The sequence below is a fragment of the Meles meles genome, chromosome 9 (genome assembly GCF_922984935.1).
Source record: "Meles meles chromosome 9, mMelMel3.1 paternal haplotype, whole genome shotgun sequence".
In the NCBI taxonomy this organism is placed as follows: domain Eukaryota; kingdom Metazoa; phylum Chordata; class Mammalia; order Carnivora; family Mustelidae; genus Meles; species Meles meles.
The window spans coordinates 17,602,445-17,623,103 of NC_060074.1; the positions used below are offsets into that span (position 1 = coordinate 17,602,445).

Below are 20,659 nucleotides of genomic sequence, written 5' to 3' on the forward strand. Positions count from 1 at the left end.
AGTGTAGGCGCTGGAGCACACCGTCCAGACGGGGAGGCAAACAAGAAGACCGTGGTTCAGATGGAATGTGGGGGTGAGCGCACACCCGCAGGCTGGGATCAGCACGATCCTCAATGCCATCCCTCCTGGGGGCGTGTGAAGGAGGCAATCAGCTCGCTAGCCTATGCATACCAGCTTCACGTTCCCCCGGGGGGAGACTGCAGGGACAGTGTGTGCACTCTTTCTGGGCCATAAATAAAATCCAGTAAGAGACGGCGCAGAGCTGCTCTCCAAAATTCGTCTTTGCTTTCTTCCTTGATCATATACATCTGGCTTCTGCAAGGAACTCTCTGCCCATAACGTTTCTATCTCTGTTTCCAGCTTGAGCCTCCCTTCTGAGCCCTGACCGCACCGCTGGTTGTCCATGCCCACGGGACACCCCTGCTTGCAGTTCTGACTCTGTAAGTCTAAATCTCACTGGCTCAGGGCGCCTGGAGGGCTCAGTCGGTTGAGTGTCCGACTTTGGCTCAGGTCATGAACTCAGGATTGGGAGGTCGTGCTCCCCACTGGGCATGAGGCCTGCTTGAGTCTCTCTCCCTCTCCCCCTCCCCCACTCTCTCTAAGGTATATATAAACTCATTGGTTCTCTCAAAACCCTTGGTCTTGAGTGGTGCACCCCACTTTGGTGCTGGCAGCAGCACTCTTCTAGAAGCCTGGGGAGGTCTCTATCGATTGCACATGCTGCCCGGTCTCGCCATCTCATCATCGTTTCCAAGTCTTTGAACTCCTCCCTCCTTTCCATTTTACTGCCGTGACTAGTTTCTACTGAAGGAGCCTGACTTGCGGGAGGCACCTCCTCGCTCAACTCTCTGCCAAGAGTCTTCCCGAATCCCAGCTGGCCAGCTGTCTTGTGCCCCTGCCTGTTCTGCCTTCCACGCTCCCGACGCAATCGCCATTGGCTTCTCCCCCGTTCCCCTCCACTCCCTTCACGCGTCTCACACCTGTCCAATTCAGCTGCTCCCTGCTCTCCCACAAACGGCTTACACGGCTCCCCCACCTGGAACTCTGCGTTTTCCCAACACGGCTCATCCTTCAATGCGCACACGCGCTGTGCTCTACGCGGTTTTCTCACCTTTGGTTGGAAATCATCTCTGTGACATGAACGTACAAAGCATGTTCTCTCTCTTCTAAGCACTTGGCAATTTCTACCTTGTTTGCACAGCGATGCATCTTCTCTCTTCCACTACATGGCAAAGTCTTTGGCTGTAGAATCCAGGCGTGATTCATTTTCAGGTGTCCTACTGCCTCAAACACCAAGTGCTCAGAAATCTAAGTAAGTGACTAAGACAAGGAATAGGAGGCCTGAAAGAAGACTGGCAAGATAGAAGAGCAGAAACGGCACTCACACGCCACCGTGGGCTTGACTGACTCCTGAGCGCTAAGCCATAGACATCCCTCCATCACAGCGATTTCAAGGAGCAAAAATAACAGACTACAGTCACATGTCAGTTAAAGAATTTTCCAGGAAGCCAGTTAAGTGAAAGGAAAGAATAGTAGCACCTTAATGTTCGGATCCACACACTGCGGAAAGGTACAAATTAATGCAGGTAAGCAGATTTTTAAGTAATGTAGGCTCCCCCAACCATCCCCGCCAAGGATTGATGGGGGCACGGGCTGGCTCAGTCCGCAGAGCAACTCTTGATCATGAGTTCAAGCCCCATGTTGGGCAGGGAGCTTACTTTAAACACAAAGAACAAAACAAAACAAAATATATATAACGAAACGGAGGAAAGACCAAGGAGGTGAAGCCATGCCAACAAAGAGTTAAGAAAATAGGTTCTCCTCTAAACTGAAAATTGATTTTCTAAACTCTATTTTTGCTTTCACTTGGTGACCATAGGCTCTTGGTGACCAAGCTTTTAAAGATGTGGCCTCAACCCAAACATTTCCCTCATGAGACTGTCTCCTTACGGCTGCTAGTCTTAAAAAAAATCAACCGAGTGGGGTGCCTGGGGGAGGGGGTGTTGGGACTCAATCGACTAAGTGATTGACTCTGGATTTCAGCTCAGAGGTCATGATCTCGGGGGCAGGGGGAGGGGAGATGGAGACCCATGTGGGGTTCCAGGCTGGGGGTGGAGCCTGCTTGGGATTCACTCTCACTCCCCCATCTCCAAAGAACTGAGTCAGCACAATCTCCAATTTTGTGATTCGTGCAAGTATTTAGAAAAGGAGCATCCTTAATAGACATGACAAGAGTTTAAGTCAACTGTCACACAGCCCAAGAAATGGAGGGGCCAATTCCAAGCATTATTCTTCATATATTGTCCATTTCAGAAGCAGAGTCTGGGATGGAGGCGGTTGGCACCGCAGGCCATTTTCCTAGTACTGTGGGTGGGCACCTACTTCTTGTCTCAAAACGTTAACTTCTTTTGGAGAAGCAAAACCAGTCTAAATGCCCCACAAAAACAAAGAATAGTAACTCTCTAACAAAAGGAATGTGTGATGAGATTACTAATTTTTCCTTATGAATTTTATCCTAGCCTCTATGCATACCACAAAATCCTGTGGCAAAAGACAGCACAGGAAATGAAAACTTCCAATCTGCATATTAAAAGATAAAGTAACATTTCAATTCCAAGGAGATAAAAGGAAGACACTTGGCAATGCTTTAAAGGAAGAGTGTTTCTTCGAGGTGTTTTGGCTTTTTTTTTTTTTTTAAACTTTTGGTTATACAGCATGAAGTTCTTCTTATACTTGTGAAGCTATGAAAATGAAGAGAGAAGGGGCTTCTGATTAAATGAGATAGAAATTGGCTTGTAAGACCACCATTATGACATGTAACAATTTCATGTTACCAGAAATGTAACTTCTGGTTGGATTTCAAGGATCTAGATACCACATTAAGTTCACCTAGCATTTAATAGATCCATAGCTGTTACAAATATTAATCCTTGTTGGTCTCACCATGAAGAGCCATGAATTCCCTAGAGTTCTTAATACAAGATCTATTTTTTAAAATTACTCTATTTAAATAACAAAGTGGGGGGGATGGATTTGCAGCTTCCCTCTATATGCAGGCAAAGGAAATTATACGCAAAACAAGGCTACTTCACAGCAAGATTTATTAATACATCCAAAAGAAAGAAAGAAAAATCATTTGTCACACTATATACAGATAATACATACAGTGTTTTATACACATATTACATCAGTTTTTACACAAGAAAAATATACATAAAAATGTAAACTTTTGTATACAAAAACCCTTAAACAAATTAAACAAGGACCAGATAACAAAAGGAGACCAATCCATTATTATTTCATCAAATTTTTAAAACAGTAATACAGTACATTCATTGAGAGATATATGGAAAATGTGAGCCATCTCTTCACGTTTAAAGGGAAATTACAAACCAACAGCCTATCACCTCCCAAAATGTGGTCCCCCCCCCAGCCACACCACACTCAGTGCCATAGACCTGCCTTTCCGTCCGAACTGGGGGGCTCTCAACCAAACCTGCCGACGTCCTCATTTGGCTGCTACAGTCTGTGCAGAAACGGGTGGCCCTTAGCTTTTGTGCATATAACAAGCTTCTAGCCACTATTCACGCAAACGCAGACAAGATTCTCGGTTTGTAAGTTCCCTTTAAGCAGCTTTTTTTTTTTTTTTGTAAATATTTTCAATGTATGGCCTGTTAAACATACTTGTGTGCCAAGGTGAATGAGAACACTGAAAAAGAAGGGCTCTGAGAACTGCTAGTCCTTGCTACCGTGCAGTTACTTCGTAAGAAGAGATTTTAAAACTGTGCAACGTGTCTGTCCCTTAGTGGATCCAAAGAAGCTACCGCCTCACCTCTGATTTCCCACTGCAACTTGGTTTCAATTTACACTTCTGTACTCCAGTTAGTACCGTAACACGGCCAAAAGGCTTCGTTAAAGGCTGCTTCTGATATCAAGTTCCAGCTCAACTACTCTATGAAATCACTCAGACCCCAACCTCTCTCCTCTCTGTTCTGGTCTTCAGGGGGGTACTCTTCCTTCACTGGCTTTTTTTTGGTAACGTCTTACAATTTGGGATTGTCCATCTACGTTCCTCTCTCTAAGGTCTCGAAATGTCATCTGCTGCCAACTCATCACAAAATAAAATATTTCATGTTTTCTTCTTCATAGTCTCTCCTTCAGTGTGCCAAACTGATGTACGGATGAAAACATCTGAAGCTGTAGGGACTAAGAATTAAATCTGTGGCAAGTGCATGCAGACTTGGAGTTCTTTAAAAAGAAAAAAAAATGTCTGGGAAGACCTTTAACTAAATAAATGCAAAGCACGCTTAAGACAAGCTTCATGAGAGCTGCCTTCTCACAAAGTTGAATTTTGAACAAGGCAGAATAACAATTAGGTGATAGATTTCCCTGCAGCTAGAGAGTAGTTAACTTCCCCCAGGCAAAATGATCTCAATGATCATTATTTATTAATGAAAGGAAGAGGCAAATTGGTGAATTAAGTTGATCTAGAAGATGGTGGTTGACATACACTAACGGAAATGATAGGATTGTTTTATAACTGGAATAAACAGGCTGGTTTGTGGTACATCTCCATTTCAGAGAGGAAAAATGCACAAGGTTCCTCGAGTGAATCCCCGGCTCGCTCTCTCTTTCTCCCATGGGACAGATGGCATTTTTAAAAATGACAGTCTCCCTTTCAGTTAAAAAAAAAAAAAAAAGTAACAATAAAAAGGAAAAGGAAGATAAATAAATAATGTGTGGATGTCTTTAGATGAGACTTTAAAATGGTTTTTTTTTTTAAATAATTTTCGATAATGTATTTTTAAATCATTACATACAACTGCCATTGCAGTGACAATATTCCAGTAGGGGCAGCATTTTGCTAAATGTAAAAGATTGCCATTTAAAACTCATACATATACATGTGTATATACAGTATATCAACACTATTTATATACATATATATCGAGAAAGCAACATTTCATTGCCTCTGAGTATCTATATATTCACTCCCACAATATATACTAGACATACTGTGTGAGTATATACCAAAGTATATGTACACGTGCTCAGACATGTATATATACACTTTTGTCTTGTGTGTGCATAAGAGCTTTAAAGGCACAATATATAGGGATGCAAGTTTTCTAGAGAGCTGCAGCGAAGTTAAAACAGAATGTCACAAATGTGGGAAAAAAGTCGAAAATATAGCAAAATTCGTTATGTAAGAATTGGTTAAAGCGGAGTCATCATGAGTAAAGTGAGTTACTTCGAGAATTCAGGAGGCTTACGTGTGACTTTGTATGCCTTCCATTAAAAAGAAAATGGTAAATAGATGATTAAAGACACAAAGTAAAACACACTTTTAAATGACAAATTGATGAGGATAAATGAGAAAATAAAGCTAACACTGTTATCAGTACTAAAATCAGTTAGGTTTTTTTCCATTGTGAGTGAACTGTCCCCAAATTATCCAGGTAAACTTTCAAATTAGTCTTGTTTGAATGTTGGTTTTTTGGTTTGTTTTTGAGACAAGGATGAATGCCCAATCCTCAAATTACTATACAAACTATTACCCAAAGTGACACCTTCTGGAAAATAGCAGAGATAAAGATCTTTAGAAGACAAGACCGAGACGTTAATGAACTATGCTTAAGCCAAACGCTTCTGGCTACATCATAGAGCCGGAAAAAAATACAATGACATGTGATGAGAGGTTGCTTGAGAAGGCAGTGAAGATGCAGGACAGTGGAACTGGCAAGGAAGAACAGGTCTACCAGGAATTCACTTATAATAACCGTAAATAAGACTATTAATCCAAAGGACTTCCCTCTTGGTATGCACCGATAATGGACTCCAGACTGTCCCCTCCTCTTGCTTACAGAATCATCGAGTTTTCCATAGACGTATAATCTTAACAAAGGCTGTTAATCTATTACACACACACATTTTTAAGGGAAATATATGTATATAGCTTTATCTATACACACACATATACATACGTGTATATATAGATTTATACAAATGTATAAATAAACATAATACTTTTCAATCTTTCCATTGACAAGGCAAGTTCACATTCAGCAAAGTGCCACCACACCCCATATACACATCTCTGTACAGATATACACAAAAGGGTCTATTTTCACCCTTCAATCAGGGGGAATTTATTCTAGCAAATCCCATTGAACCAGTAACTGAAGGGAGAAATGGCACCAGTGCAAACTCCCTTCTTTCACTTGCATGCATATGTACAAGAAATATGCAGATCTTTTTTTTTTTTAAATCCATAAAGCAAGAATGAATGAAACTGGGAGATGCAGAAATACAACTATAAAAGAACGACCTGTAGAACTTTCCTAGGTCTTGGCTATACTTAAGATGAATGAGGCTTCAAAGAACTACAAATTCTGGTGTATTCTCAGAAGTTGTTTTGACATATATCCAAGTACATGATATTTTCATATTAAAAATAAATGTGATTGGAGCATTTAATAACAACTCTAGTTTTGTCTACATTAGACCACCAGTTACTCCAGTAATGAATGTATAGCAAAATGACAAAACTCAAAATGCAGGAATGTATCTTTTTAAAATTCCATATGAATTAGGTAAAAGTCAAGGGTAGCATAATTTTTCTTATAACCAAAATATGGGGGTTGGGGGCACACTAACTTCATGAGTAATAGCACAACTGAGTAACTTTTTAAAAAAATTTTTGGAAATAACTGAAATCATCCCAGCTTTGATATATGCATGGTGAAATGATCCCATCAACTCTTCCAAAAAAGCAGTCCCTTAAAAAAAAAATGGCATTCTTTATAAAAAGCCTTTAATTTTCTTAACTTCACGAAGAAAAGATGATCACTAAGATTTTCTAACTCAGAATACGAAGAAATCTATTATTAACATAAAAAAAAAAGTTGTTTCAACTGGTCTGGTCCCATCACCCCAGCAGATAAACAACAGCTCGTGTCTGGTTCGTCTTTCTCTCTCTCTCATTTTTATGCTCAAAAGTGAGAGGCTTGTCTTAGAACCTGTTTCTCATGTCATTTGAAAACCAGAGCATACTATAAGTTAATCAAAAGGTTAAAATAAAATGCACATGATATCAGAGCTAGCCTTTTAACTAAGATAGCATAATGAAGAATTTGGTGTATTTATACTACAGAGACAATGAGAAAAAAACTCTGATAGCCTCATCTAAATAAATCATATTTCTACAATACATTCTGTTACCTTCCTCTATTTTTAACCTAAGCACACATTCATCTCTCTCACACACGTGCCCCCAATGTATATTTTTGCATGTGTGTAAAAACACAGACGAGACATGCACACAAGTAATTTAATTCTATTTTTAAGTCACAGTGGGAATTCCTTAGTGAGGAGGGATAAAAAGTTCCTGAATAAGACACTGAGAACATCTAGATTTATTATTTTCTCTATTTTTACTTCCCAACTTACAGGAGAAACTGTAAATTAAAGAATAAATCCATAGGAACTAAAAGAGGTCTGAAAAACTTAGTTTACAAATTCCAGCTACAGTAGTTGGGGGAGTTTTGCTTGATCTATTATGTATTTCTATTTACCCTGTAACTAAGCTTCTAGCCATCTTAAGTGTAAACCACAGATCATTTACTAAAGAAACACGATTCCCAACAGTTCTATGAGCAGTAATACATGGTCTAAAGGTGTTCTACATTTTGAGGCCCCAGGATATCCTTTTATTTTATATATCTGCAAGGTAGCAAAGGATAGCTGTACACCTTGACACGGCAGAGATCCAGTGTAAAAAGGTGCTTCACTAGTTTGTTTTGTCAAAAAAAAAAAAAAAAAAAAAAAGCTCATATATAATTTTTTAAGCTATTAAAACACATAGGCAACATAATTCATTACACTCAATACAGCTTTAGTATAAAACTTATAATTTATGAGGTGATGTTAATAGTATAAATTAATATACCTTTTCTCTTAAAATCTACAATAAGTATTCTGAAAGCTCATCGGGGAAGGAAACTTTTAAATAAAACTTTTAAAGCTGTGCGTGATGGGAAAGGATTCTGTTTGCTGAAGCGGAGATGAGAGCCTGAAGGAGAAAGGAAAAAATCCTACGCGAGACACGGTGGGCTATGAAACCGAACGTTTTCTCTTTCTTGCGCTCTCTTCAATGATGAGTCACCTTTAGTTACTTTTTAAAACTATTTTCTTATTTTAAAAACTGCCCTAATTTCCACAAGGAATCCCTGAGACATACTCAACACTATACAGTGAAAAGAACAATCACTGTGAAGAGGGACCGATTTCAACCCTTCCGAGCAGATGAAGACAAGGTCACAAGCAGCCAACGTCCCATCACTTGCACACTCATCTGCCGGAGCCGACGCGGCCTTAGCAACACCGGGTGGAGTCAGTTCAGGGCAAATCAGTCTATTCCCCAAGCAACAGCAATGGTGTGGCATTTGGCCGCACTGAATGGTGAACGTCTTTCCAAGGGGGAACTCTGGGTGCATATAGAGCTTACTTCAGTGGTCCCCAGCTCAAAAAAACAAACAGAAACAAAACAAAACAAAACAAAAAAAACAAGTGAAAGAGGCAGCTTCGATTACTCTTAGGCCAGGGTCAGGGCAGATCAGGGGTGTTTGTGCAGACTTGAGGACCTGGGTGGGGGGAAACTGACACCAGCAGGCAGGAGGGAAAAGGGATGGGGAGCTGGGCTGCCGGACAAAGCTTACCAAGAGTTAGAAAGCTTTTCTCTTACAACACTGTTTTTCAGACGCAGTTTTAGATCCCCCCCAAACTCCGCCACTCAAACAGTCAAACATTCCCAAGATACGGTAACCTAGTTTTCGGTAAAGAAAGTCATACCAAATCTTCTCTCTCTGAAATGCCACCTGTCCTTTAATGGCTCTGTATCACAGTGCAGAGAGAGGGAAGCGAACAGAAATTAGAGCTGAAGGGAGATTTTTTGCTATAGAAATGAGGCTCTCCAAGTCGGCCCCATAATTTTTGCATTAATGACACTGGCTATTAGGAGACGTAATTATTCACTTGTATTTCAGGGTTTTTTTCCTAACTTACTGGTCAGGGGGAAATGCTTAACAGACAGATACTCAAACAGGTTCTTCACTGGTATTTTATTTCAAATCTTTTTCAAAATCAAATAGATTTTTTAAATCTATTTCAAATCAAAGATAGCATTTAAAATGTTACTTTAGTCTTCTAAGCATGGATTCTGGTTCTCTCCAGAACAGGATATTGGAAAGCTCACAAGGCTCCAGATACTAAGATGTCATTCTTTAACCTTTCTACAGAATGCCAGTGAAGATTCCGTATTTTCAATGTATTGCGAGAGGAAAAGAAAAAAATCTATGTTCTGTCACACATATATTTCCACCTCCCACCTCACCCCCAAGAAATGTATTTCTCATCAGGAACGGATCCTTGGAACGATGTAGGTGTTGGTGATGAAAGAGATACAGATGAAGACTATTCAGTATGACCACATTTTCTTCTAAGGAATCTTTGAAATCGCCTCTTTCACCTGCAGAGTTCTGCTGACCGTGGAGAAGACCACTGTATTAGATGAATCTACATATACCAGATTAAAAACAGAATTTAGTAGAATGTTAAAAAGTTAAAAAGAGGTTGAAGAACCTGAAAACTAGATACCTAGGAATTTTTTAAATGAATTCCAAACCTATTAAAGAATTAGTTTAGTGTTATGAATAGCCTCATCTTTTTGCAATTACCAATCCACAACCACCTACAGAAAATGGAGAAAAGGCGATCGGCTCACAAGAACACTGCTGACGCAGCCTACCACGACCGCCATCACCACCCCCATGACGCAAGGGCGCAGGAAGGACTGCAGGCAAGGGACATGAGCCCATGGTGTGGGAGTTACCTACACAGGCTCAAAGTCTAGGACCAACTGATACAAACTGAATGGTACCGGGGTATGTGACTGGTTCAGCCCGTAGAGCATGTGACTTTTGATCTCAGGGTTGTGAGTTCAAGCCCCACGCTGGGCGTGGAGCCTACTTAAAATATAAAACCAAAACAAAACTGAACAGTACAGGTCAAGAGGAATATAAATTCTTTCACGTAAGAAGAAAGCTTACAGACTGGGCATGGGGATGGATTACAGACACCGTTTCCTTCCAAATCAAAGCACTGTCTTTGCCTCTGGGTTGGGATCATGGACTGCGAATGAGCTCTGATAAGGCAAAGCTTTAGTGTTAGTCACAGAAAGTGAGGATTCTTAGCTTGCCGTTGAGACTGGGCTTGTTGAAGAAATAAATCTTATAAATAATTATTTGGCAAGGATAAAGTATTCACTTTCTTTAGCCTGATGTCACTCGAGACGGTAACTACAATTTTAAGGAAAAGGAAACACACACGCACACGTGCACACACACACATTTTCCAACTTTATCTCCATCTCTACTATTTGCATCTCATTAAATTACCATCTTCTCGTGGAGGGACACTAGACCCACTGCAGTGCCTGCCAGCATGAAATTGCTCAGGAAGTCATTTATAAAGCAGTTCTACCTCACATGGTCGGTTACTAGAGAAAAAAAAAAAATCCTTCACCGTATAAACTATGTGACAATAATTACAAAATTTTTCCATTGCATAGTCTGTCATTTGGTGGGTGAAGTGTAATTGCTATTTACTGTTGTGAACTGTTTACTGGCTACATAACCTACGCAGATGTGCAAATTACTAAGCCATTTTTTACAGAGGAAAAAAAAACAATGTCTTAAGTACTTCAGTTAAAATAATATTAACAATTATGTAGAGAGAGTAAAGGAGAGAAAAACACTTCTTCGATGCTCTAAGATCACAGCCAGGATCATTCCTTAGAATGGAATTCAGGTTCTCCGAGCACAGAGTGCATCCAAGAAACTACAGCAACTGTGTAAGTAAATCACATTGACACAATCTAACTGGCCTTTATATATGGTCCCAAAGAACTACGGAAATGGAGTGAACTTCTCTGCCACTATTTCTCCTGAATTTCACACTAGCATACAAGCTAGTTTCCACCAAACCAGGACCTCACATGAATTTTGTTTGCGATTCCAGTACTGCCTTATGATAGCGTTAAGTGCTACTTAAAGACACGAATTTTCGTATTTCCAGAGTGAAAGACGCTTCATTCCTTTCTCTACACATGGCGAACCTACTACTAACAGACTAGAATTGCTTTGCATTTGCTAAAAGAAAAACGTTAACAGGTTATCTCTGGGTTCACAGCATGTTCTTCTCTCTTCCGAAAAGGGACTCACGAGAAGCCGCGAGAGCAAAGCAAATTGCAAGCTGGGATGCTGGTTTTGAAGGAGACGAAATGAGAAGACAAATTTGTTTTTTTTGCTAATTCCTCAACCCTACAGTGGTACTTCCTACGGGAGCCCCTTCTTCAGCTATCCCTGTGGGCATCTAAACAAAAATGAACTGACTCGAAGTTTTTGGTGTGAAGCTGAAACTGGCAACATTCCTGATCATTCCATGCCTCCTTACTAGAAAGCAGGAAAGGGCTTTTCAATGCACATAAAACAGAAAATTGCAAACAAGAAAATGTGCAACTTACTGCAAACTCAGTTTTGATAACTGAAGAGTTTTAAGCAGCTACCACGAGAGACGAAGAGCCAGAGAAGTTCAAACCGACTACCCAAGACGTTCCCTTTGCTGTCAGAAAAGGGCTGGTAGGTAAGACAGTCGGTGTGCTGCTCTGCTACAACCTTGAATTAGTACACAATGGAGACTAGATCGGATTGCTGGGAACGGGACAGTTCTCTAGGGATGATGAGAACGGGGAAGGGAAAGAGTGGAGGAAAACCAACTGATACTTTTGAGCAGAGGTAACTACTCATAATCATTTCATTACAGTACATTAAAATAAAAAAGCTTACTAACATAGGTTCACAGGTGAGAAATACTCAAATTATCTGTCCTCACCATTCGGAATAGAAATTTATGGTGATACCAAATATAATTTTGCTTTGTGACATAATTTATAATTTAGAAATTTCTCAATCTGCAAAAAAGGCAAAGCTGTTCAAAAATAAATCTTCCAATCAATTATCAGGATTAAAAAAAAAACCCTAAATATATTACAAATGTATTTTTGGCCCACAAAAAGAAAACTTCAATAAATACAAAATAGGGCATATAATGATTTCATACAGTCACGTGACATTTCCCCGTCCATAATCTCAGGCACGTGGTATCTGCATAATGCCTGCTGATCACCATTATTCCTTTAAAAAGCAGAGAAAGAACACTTTCAAAAGAAGGGACTGGTTAGAATTAGCACGGCATAAAGAGATTACATATAGGAAGTAGGAAAATACATCCAAATCTTTACCTATTGAAAAGGAATTAAGATCAAATATTCCCTGACAAATGAATTATTATATCACATCATTAATAGATATGTTCTCTCTACTCATCTTTTAAAATATATATATGTAAATTAGACTAGACTCGGGTATAAATAGCCAATGGTATCTGGGGACAGTGAGGCTTCTCAGCAAAAGCAGAGCACAGACGCCTTTAGAATCTAGTTCCACCCTGGGGGCCGGGGCTGGGGACAAGGCAGGTAAAAAGAAACCTCACAGATTTATTTCATAGTCACCAACTTACTAAACTACCAATATGATTTTTGAACCCTAAAATTCTGGTACTTAAAAAAAAAATTCCCCAAAGTTACCTAAGTAATTATTTTAAAAGTACCAAAGGGTGGGTACAATTTATATCTAATTTTCATATTCTGCTTTGAAAGAAACTGTAACATGTGTATCCCTCTGATATTACACAGCACTTCACAACTGGTACATCGATTCTACAAGTGTCGCGGACATCTTACAAATGTTACCAAAGAACCACTACTGTCAACATGAAAAAGTCAAAAGGAAAAGACACATCAAGGAGTTCAGAGATCCCATCTTTCCACACCTAGCTGACCTGTCCTGCTCTTCACATCAGAATGCGGTCTTTTTGTCATTACACCTCGGGAAGTTACTCCGTGAGAGAGGGACGGAGAAACCAAACGCGCGTCTAAAAAGGCCAAGGGACCACCAGACCTTGGAATCTCAGCAACCGCGCGGTCGGTCCCCGCGAGCTCGCTGTGATGCCCCCACAGCCCCGAAGTGAATTTGGCTTTCGGTGTTCCCCATCCGAGCACAACGGGGTTGTGCAATTCGCATCATCAGCCTGCCACCCTCTCTACGTGGGAGACCTCACTAATTCAGGGGGAAAGAATGACCAACCCGATGAGGGTTCTGAGATGTGGGAAAGGAGAAGTCAGAGCCTTATCCTCATTAGAAAAAAAAAAAAAAAATAACAAACAACAACAACAACAACAACAACGGGACAGCTGCGTCCTGCCCTGCAGACACACACACACATGGGCGCGCGAGCACACACACACACACACACACACACACACACACACACAGGCGGTCAAAAGACTAATTTTTTTTTCTTTTTAATCGAACGTGATCACAATTCGGAATGGAATCCTGGCCTCATGTGGTGTCTAGCAGGTGGCGCTCCGTCCGAGCCCTGCCCCGCCCCGCCCCGCCCCGCCCCGCCCCGGGCCCGCGCACCATCCTCTAGCGCTTACACAGGAACTCAGTGAATAGGACCGTTCTATCTAGAACCACCTCCGTCAAGACCTGGTCGCAGAATGGAAAGCATTGATCTGAATACTAGGAAATAGTAAAGGGCACTGGTAATCTGAGGTATCTTCCACTTCTAGGACTTGCTGCTAAAAATCGATTCTATGCAGTCACTGTGCTGAGCCACGAAGGAAACCATTGGGGGAGGGTGAACCTGCCAGGAGGGAATGAGCACCAGTGCGAAGGAGCACACGTGAACACTGAAGCGAGGTCCACCGCAGGCCGACTTGTGGAACTGGAAAAGGGAGTTCCCCTGTAGTCCCCGTCTGTTTAAAATCTCCCGTTAGGAAAGGGGGGGGGGAGGGAGAGGGATGATAAACAGGAAACAAAGATAGAAAATGCCAGGCTCCCCACCTGCCTGCAAACACACAGACACGCTCAGTTAGGGGAGGGAAAGGGAGAAGATGCATTATTGGTACTTGTAGCTGTGGCACCTGTTACTGTGAAGCCTGTAGGAGGGGCTATGGAGCTGTGGCTGGGCTGCAGGTCCTTGGGAATGCCACTGTGAGAACTCAGCTGGTGGCCGAAGGCTGCGCTGAACTGAGGGAGCTGCTGCTTGGGGGACGTGGAGGCCATGAGTTCAGCAGAAGGCCCCATGCCACTGAAGCTGGTCTGCGGTAACCCCGGGAGCACGCTGGAGCTGCTGGGGGTCACGGTGGCGAAGGCAGGCTGTGTGGTCTCTGAGTTCGAAGTGGTGGGCGGCGTGGAGAGGGAAGTGGAGAGAAGATGTCCATCTGCGCCGAGAAGGTTGCTGAACGGAGAGGGGTCTCCAAGGTTGACAGGGAGATTGCCCCAGTGAGTTCTGGGGTTTACGACTCCTCCAAGTGGCACCTCGAGTTGAGTTGGGAGCAAGTGCTGCGCCATGATGGGCATCTCTGCTGAAAAGGTAGCTGCCATATTATCACCAGAGAAAGATGTCGTGTGGGGAGAGGTGATATGGTCACTATAGGGAGACGGCACGTGCTCACTATCATAATGGCTTCCATGGGGCGAGGAGTGTGAATGATCACTGCTGTATTGCTGTCGTGAGGTGATTAGGTCATCTGCCTTGCTCAGCAGCTGGGCAGGGCGTGGCCTCTGGGAGGCATGGCTGCCGTCATGTAGTCCATGAAACTGTCCTGGGAAGGCTCTCTCCCCAAGTGCACTCTGGCTGATCAGAGTGGCAGAAGTAAGGCCAACGTTGGCTGGGGCAGAGAACTGCCCCTGGATCTGCCCTGCCAGGGGTGTAGGTGGGTTAGACAAGGTAGCGGAACGGAGCAGGTTCTCATCCAGCTCTAGACTAGAAAAATTATCGTGTACTATGCGCCCATTCAATAGCTCCCCTAGGTCCGCGTTAACTTCTCGGCTCAAGGACTGAATTCCTGAAGCTCCACTACCCGCGGAGAACACCCCTATTCCTCTATCGGACAACTCCTGGACTGGCACACCATCTGACTGGGTAAGTACCCCAATGGTACTCAGGCACTCAAGAGAAGTTACAGCCTGCAAGGCCCGTTCAAGTTCCTCGGCCTCTTCGGTAGTCGGAAGGAGGTCTCCGTTCTTTCCTAAGGAGAACAAAAGCCATCAAGAATGAGCAGAGCTTCCGCTGGTCCCTTATTACAAAAAGCAGATGCCTGTATTATTTTTCAACAATATTCTATTAAAGGGGAGCCTGGGCGGCTCAGTCAGTTGAGCTCTGACTCTGGATTTCAGTTCAGCTCATGATCTCAGGGTCATGGGATCAGCCCCACACTGGGCTTCATGCTCAGCAGGGAGACTGAGATTGTCTCTCCCTTTGTCCCTCCCCCTACACACATGAGTGCTCTCTGATAAATATATAAATCACTGAAACCAAACCAAACCAAACCAGTATTCTATTAAAGAGGGTCCCTGTGGAACAGAGAAGCTTCCAAGGACTGGACTGGAACCTGTGTCACATCTTCCGTTTGTCCACAGCACCTTCTACACCCAGCTCATCAAAGCATTAAATTCTTAAGGATTCTGAGCAATACCAACTTAAAACACACGGTGACCAGTCTGACTACACCTGTGTTTTTACATAAAGTTGAAATCATTAAAACAGGAAACACATCCGTTCAGACTGGAGACAAAAGGCTGTGTAGGAGTCCCTCTGGGTTCTTCTGCTCTTGAACCCGGGACACAGAAACTCATGCCTGCACGTGAGCACCCCGCATTTCCCTGCCTGCACGTGAGCGCCCCGCATTTCCCTGCCTGCACGTGAGCGCCCCGCATTTCCCTCCACTCACACACTGTTTTCAAATGCTTTTTGTGACCTGCTAATCCTCTTCCTCTCCTTCTAACTCACTTTCATAGGATGGAAGCCCATGGGCTGCTGCTGATTTCACTTCCAATATAAAAAATCTAGGGGCATCTGGGTTAAACATCTGCCTTCAGCTCAAGTCATGACCCCAGGGTCCTGGGATGGAGCCTGAAGTAGGGCTTCTTGCTTGGAGGGAGACCTGCTTCTCCCTCTCCTGCTCCCCCTGCTTGTGTTCCCTCTCTCGCTGTCTCTGTCAAATAAATCTTTAAAAAAAAAATCTAGGGGTGCCTGGGTGGCTCAGTGGGTTGGGGCCTCTGCCTTCAGCTCAGATCATGATACCAGAATCCTGGGATCGGGCCCCGCATCAGGCTCTCTGCTCAGCGGGGAGCCTGCTTCCCTCTCTCTCTCTCTGCCTGCCTCTTTGCCTACTTGTGATCTCTGTCTGTCAAATAAATAAATAAAATCTTAAAAAAAAAAAACTATATAGTTGGGAACTTGACTAATCACCATAAAAATACCCAGTTTTTAATGGGAAAGAAACGTTTTAAGAATATAAAAGGTTTCCCCTGAAAGCACCAGGGACCTGGTGAGATTAAGCAAACTTTGTTTTGAAAAAATGCACTTCAACTGACATACAAGTATTACAAATGGGCCAAGTTCCAAAAGCCTTCAATAAATTCAAGTTTAAAATGTTTTTGTTGGGATGCCTGGGTGGCTCAGTCGGTTAAACATCTGCCTTTGGCTCAGGTCATGATTGCACGGTCCTGGGATCAAGGTCCCATGTAGGGCTCTCTGCTCAGCGAGAAGCCTGCTTCTCCCTCTGCCCGCTGCTTCCCCTGGTTGTGCACACTCCCATTCTCAGTTTCTCTCTCTCTGACAAATACAATCTTAAAAAAAAAAAAAAAGTAGTATGTTTGTGTTGAAAAATTAAGTAAAATGACTTACTGCAAAGCAACAATGTTAAAAACCTAGCAATCAAACGATCAATCTATTAAGCCCCTGTAACACGGTGAGACAAACCACACAGCTCTCACCTAGAACAAGGAAAAGGGCTTTAGCAGTGCTGAATGTTCTGTGAGGAGGAGTACTTCAAACACATCTCAGAAACACTACTTCCCTTTTTAAAAGCTCATTAAAACAAAAAACAAAACCAAACAAAAACGGTCTTGAATCAAAATGTTGACCATACCTTCAAAAAAATCAAAATCTTGTAAGTCATCAGGTAGCCGTGGCAGGACGTCTGAAAAGTCCTCCTGGTTCAATTCCAAGTCATGTGGAATGTCAGTGATCTCATTGGCAATGTCATCCGGCAACTCATCAGCACTCAGCTCTGGCGTGGACGGGCTCCTGGGGAAGAGGACATGGTTGGCCCTACCACTCCCCTTGCCCCTTCACACCGGCGTCCCCAAGACAAGTTCATCAAACACAAAGATGGGAAATCCTAACTCAAACTTCTACTTTCAGAGAACGACATGTGAAAGCAAAAGGAAGACCTCGCCATCCAGTCAGTATTTCTGCAGCGTTTAACCAGGTACTCAGAGAAATTTCAAGATAACAGTTCTACTTCAAATTAGTAGAATGAATTATAATTTTGGGCATTGACTTCTGGTAAATTTCAAATCTAGTCGAAATAATAATTTTTAGAAACGACATAAACAGATAAAATGGAGATGCTTAGCTGAAACAGAAGCCTCATTCTTTGGGTGAAAATGCTAAGCCCTGCCCAAACTAGTAGTTCATCAGGATTCTGATGGAATATTTCTGTTGAAACGTATATGGAATTTCTGTTAAAGCAGGAAAATCTGAGTGGACAATTAAATGCTCAATTTCAGCATCTGCTTTCTGCGTTGTAACAAAATGTTCTACTTAGATCTCTCAAACATTTGGTAAAAGTTATACTGGAAACTACAAGGCCTAGGCTGATCTATCAAATGGCTTCTGGAGCCCGGGCACAACGCTAGAGAAGAACGTGAAGCTAGACATTCTGAGAACCACCGAACACAGGAAGGAAACGGAGTTTCAGCGCCATCACTGACCGGATCTGAACAGCCTCCACTGGCAGTGAGACGCTGGTGGGCATGCTGAGGTTCCCTTGGGGTACTGCAGGGGGGATGGGTTTTTGGGGTCGACGAGGTCCACGCCTTCTCTTCTTCTTGTGTTTTTTGGTAAGTGCAGGAGGCTTGGTTTTTTTCCTGGGTTTCCTCTGCTGCTGGTGCTGAACTTTACGGGAGCTATCTCCTCTCAAGAAATTATCCTTTGGAATGAATAAATGGGTATTTTTAAACCGAGACAGTTTGGGAAAAACCTAACAGCTACCTGAAAAAAATGCATCGCTTAACATTCTATGGAATACCTAAGGCATCCTGCATGCCTACAGCTGTGCACAGCAATAAAGGAACGAATAAAGAATTCATGTTTTAATTTAATTCAGATCAATTCAGTATACACATACAGTTCATCCCATACTCATACCCAGACACTGTGAGACCGTGGCAGGCCAAGGGGGAGGTGCGGGTGGGCAGAAGAGACACAGAAAAAAAGAAGACATGGGATCGGTGTTATAGAGTAAAAACATAATGAATGAAACATAATGCACTCTCAAAGAACTTACTCTTCCAAAGGAAAAATATGAATGCAAGTATACATAAATACAGTACAGAGAAAACAAGGTAATCATGACCTTCTATGGGTATACAAAAGGAACATCAATTATTTTTAGTTGCATGATTAAAAGGAAATGGCACAAACAAGAAAAAAGAAGAGCAAATAACCAAGTATGACTTGTGTTTGGAGTGTGGCATATGGAGGACGGACTATGAAAGGAAGCTGTGAAGTTTCGGACTAGATCATATATGACTCTGAATGCCGTTAAGGATTTTCAACTTCATCTTACAGGCAATGGGAAATGATTTTTGATGAAAGGATTAACACAACCTGACAAATGTTCTGAAAGGAGTAACTAGGCTCGTAGCAATGTAAAGGGACAGACAAAGCAAGTGGAGGGAGGCATTATTTCCAATCAGAGGCCTACTTCAACGGTCAATACAGGATAAACGACTAAGGCGATGTGAGTGGGACTGGAAAAACAAAGCCCTGTAGGGACAGAATTCTTCAGATTTCACAGCTCCTTGGATGTGGTGCGGATGAAGGGAAGAGGGCCCCTGAAGATGTCGCTAGGCTTTCTAGGGTTGACCATTAGACGATGTCATTAGTGGGAACAGAGGACAGAGCAGAGTAAGGATTCAGAAGAAAAGTTAAGGAATTCAGTTTGGCTCCCAATTTGAGGTATGAACATGTCCCAGGAGACAGGAAAAAAAAATGGTATAAGGAATAAAGAAGGGGGTGGAGATGTGGCCTCAGAAATCATGATATGGTAAAAGTCCTTCCAGTAACTGACATGGGGCAGGGAGACAAGGTAAAGGGGGAAGGCCATGGGACTGCAGCGTTATAGAACTTTTCCAATTAAGTAAGCAGAAAAAGGAAGAACCAGCCAAGAAGAACAAGAAATTGACAACATAACCAGCTTTCTTGAGCAGCCCCCTTCCATCTGAAGACTGCATTTCATTAATTCCAAGATACACACTGCAGTGCCTCTGCAACTCAGGTCCATCTTAGAATAATGGCATCTTACAATTGCTGTTGACCCAGTGATGGTCATGAGAGTTGGCATTGCCTACATGCGTGCAAAGATGGTAACAGTTCTTGGTACTGTATCTGTTGGAGTCTGGGTATGTACATTGTTGCTTTTACATGAAGAGGAAAAACTGAGTGTGCGGAAAGCACAAAAAGAAATAGCAGATACAACTGTCATTACTGAAGCAAAGGCTCATTACTGAAGATCTGACCACAACTCCTTTTTCTTTCTTTTTCAAAGCAACAACCAAATGATAAAGGAATATAACCACAAAAGACCAAACTGTGTTCCAGCTGATGTACGTAGAAAACACTGCCTTTCCCGGTCAAGTAATACAGCAGAAATGTTAGACCAGGAGCATTAGAAAAGATAAAAATTAGAAAAGGCAAAAATCTATGCCTGATTAAGTCTAAAGAAGCTATTTTGATAAATATAAATCAAAAATTTTAAGTGGTAAGAAATGCACCGCGCCTCATTTTTAAAATCTCTTGGTGGTGTAAAAAACAACTGTGGCTTTTACAATGGATGTCACCTTTCATGAATTCATGAATAACTCATAACTAAATAGAGTACAGACAACAGTATCTGAAAACTAATAACTAAAACTAGTTATTAGTACTTAAAACAAATTTAAGACAAGAAAGAATAAAATTAAAGTATCAATTCAGGAAATCCAAAAGAAGGTGAACAACTAGGGAAATATCTGGATTGAAACACAAATACAGACTCCAGTCACAAATGTACAAATTTATAAAACAAACAACAAAAAAGAAAGGCTGTTTCCCAGCGTCTATAGTTCTTTGGCTCAATACTTGAGGCCTACTTTGATTAGATACAGTATTTAATTCAACAAACAGTGTCCAAGTGACCACTGGTACCCACTAGGGTGCTGGGCACGCATCCCAGGCTCTCCCTCTAGGACCAGTGTTAGGTAGGAGAAAGTCTGCCTAGCCCAAGATCTACATATCCTACTTGTAAGGCACGCGGTACCACCTAGTTCTGGGTCTAGGGGTGTGTCTTATTCTCCTAAGTTATGCCTTGTAGCCCAGCAATGTCGTTGGTCATGTGCTAGGTACTCCGCACAGAACTACC

At 42.2% G+C, this 20,659-nt stretch overlaps 1 protein-coding gene across 6 annotated transcripts in view; it reads right to left on the reverse strand.

Moving 5' to 3' along the window:
* Nucleotides 1-3,084: 3,084 nt before the first annotated feature.
* Nucleotides 3,085-20,659, reverse strand: part of INO80D (INO80 complex subunit D) — a 72,653-nt gene continuing 55,078 nt past the window's right edge. For all 6 annotated transcript variants that reach the window (XM_046019878.1, XM_046019875.1, XM_046019877.1 and 3 more), the window contains 3 exons: nucleotides 17,970-18,187; nucleotides 17,123-17,280; nucleotides 3,085-15,217 (listed from right to left, as the gene is read on the reverse strand). In XM_046019878.1, the coding sequence (XP_045875834.1) occupies nucleotides 14,052-15,217; nucleotides 17,123-17,280; nucleotides 17,970-18,187 (1,542 nt within the window). In that variant the 3' untranslated portion in view covers nucleotides 3,085-14,051. The remainder of the gene's footprint in view (nucleotides 15,218-17,122; nucleotides 17,281-17,969; nucleotides 18,188-20,659) is intronic.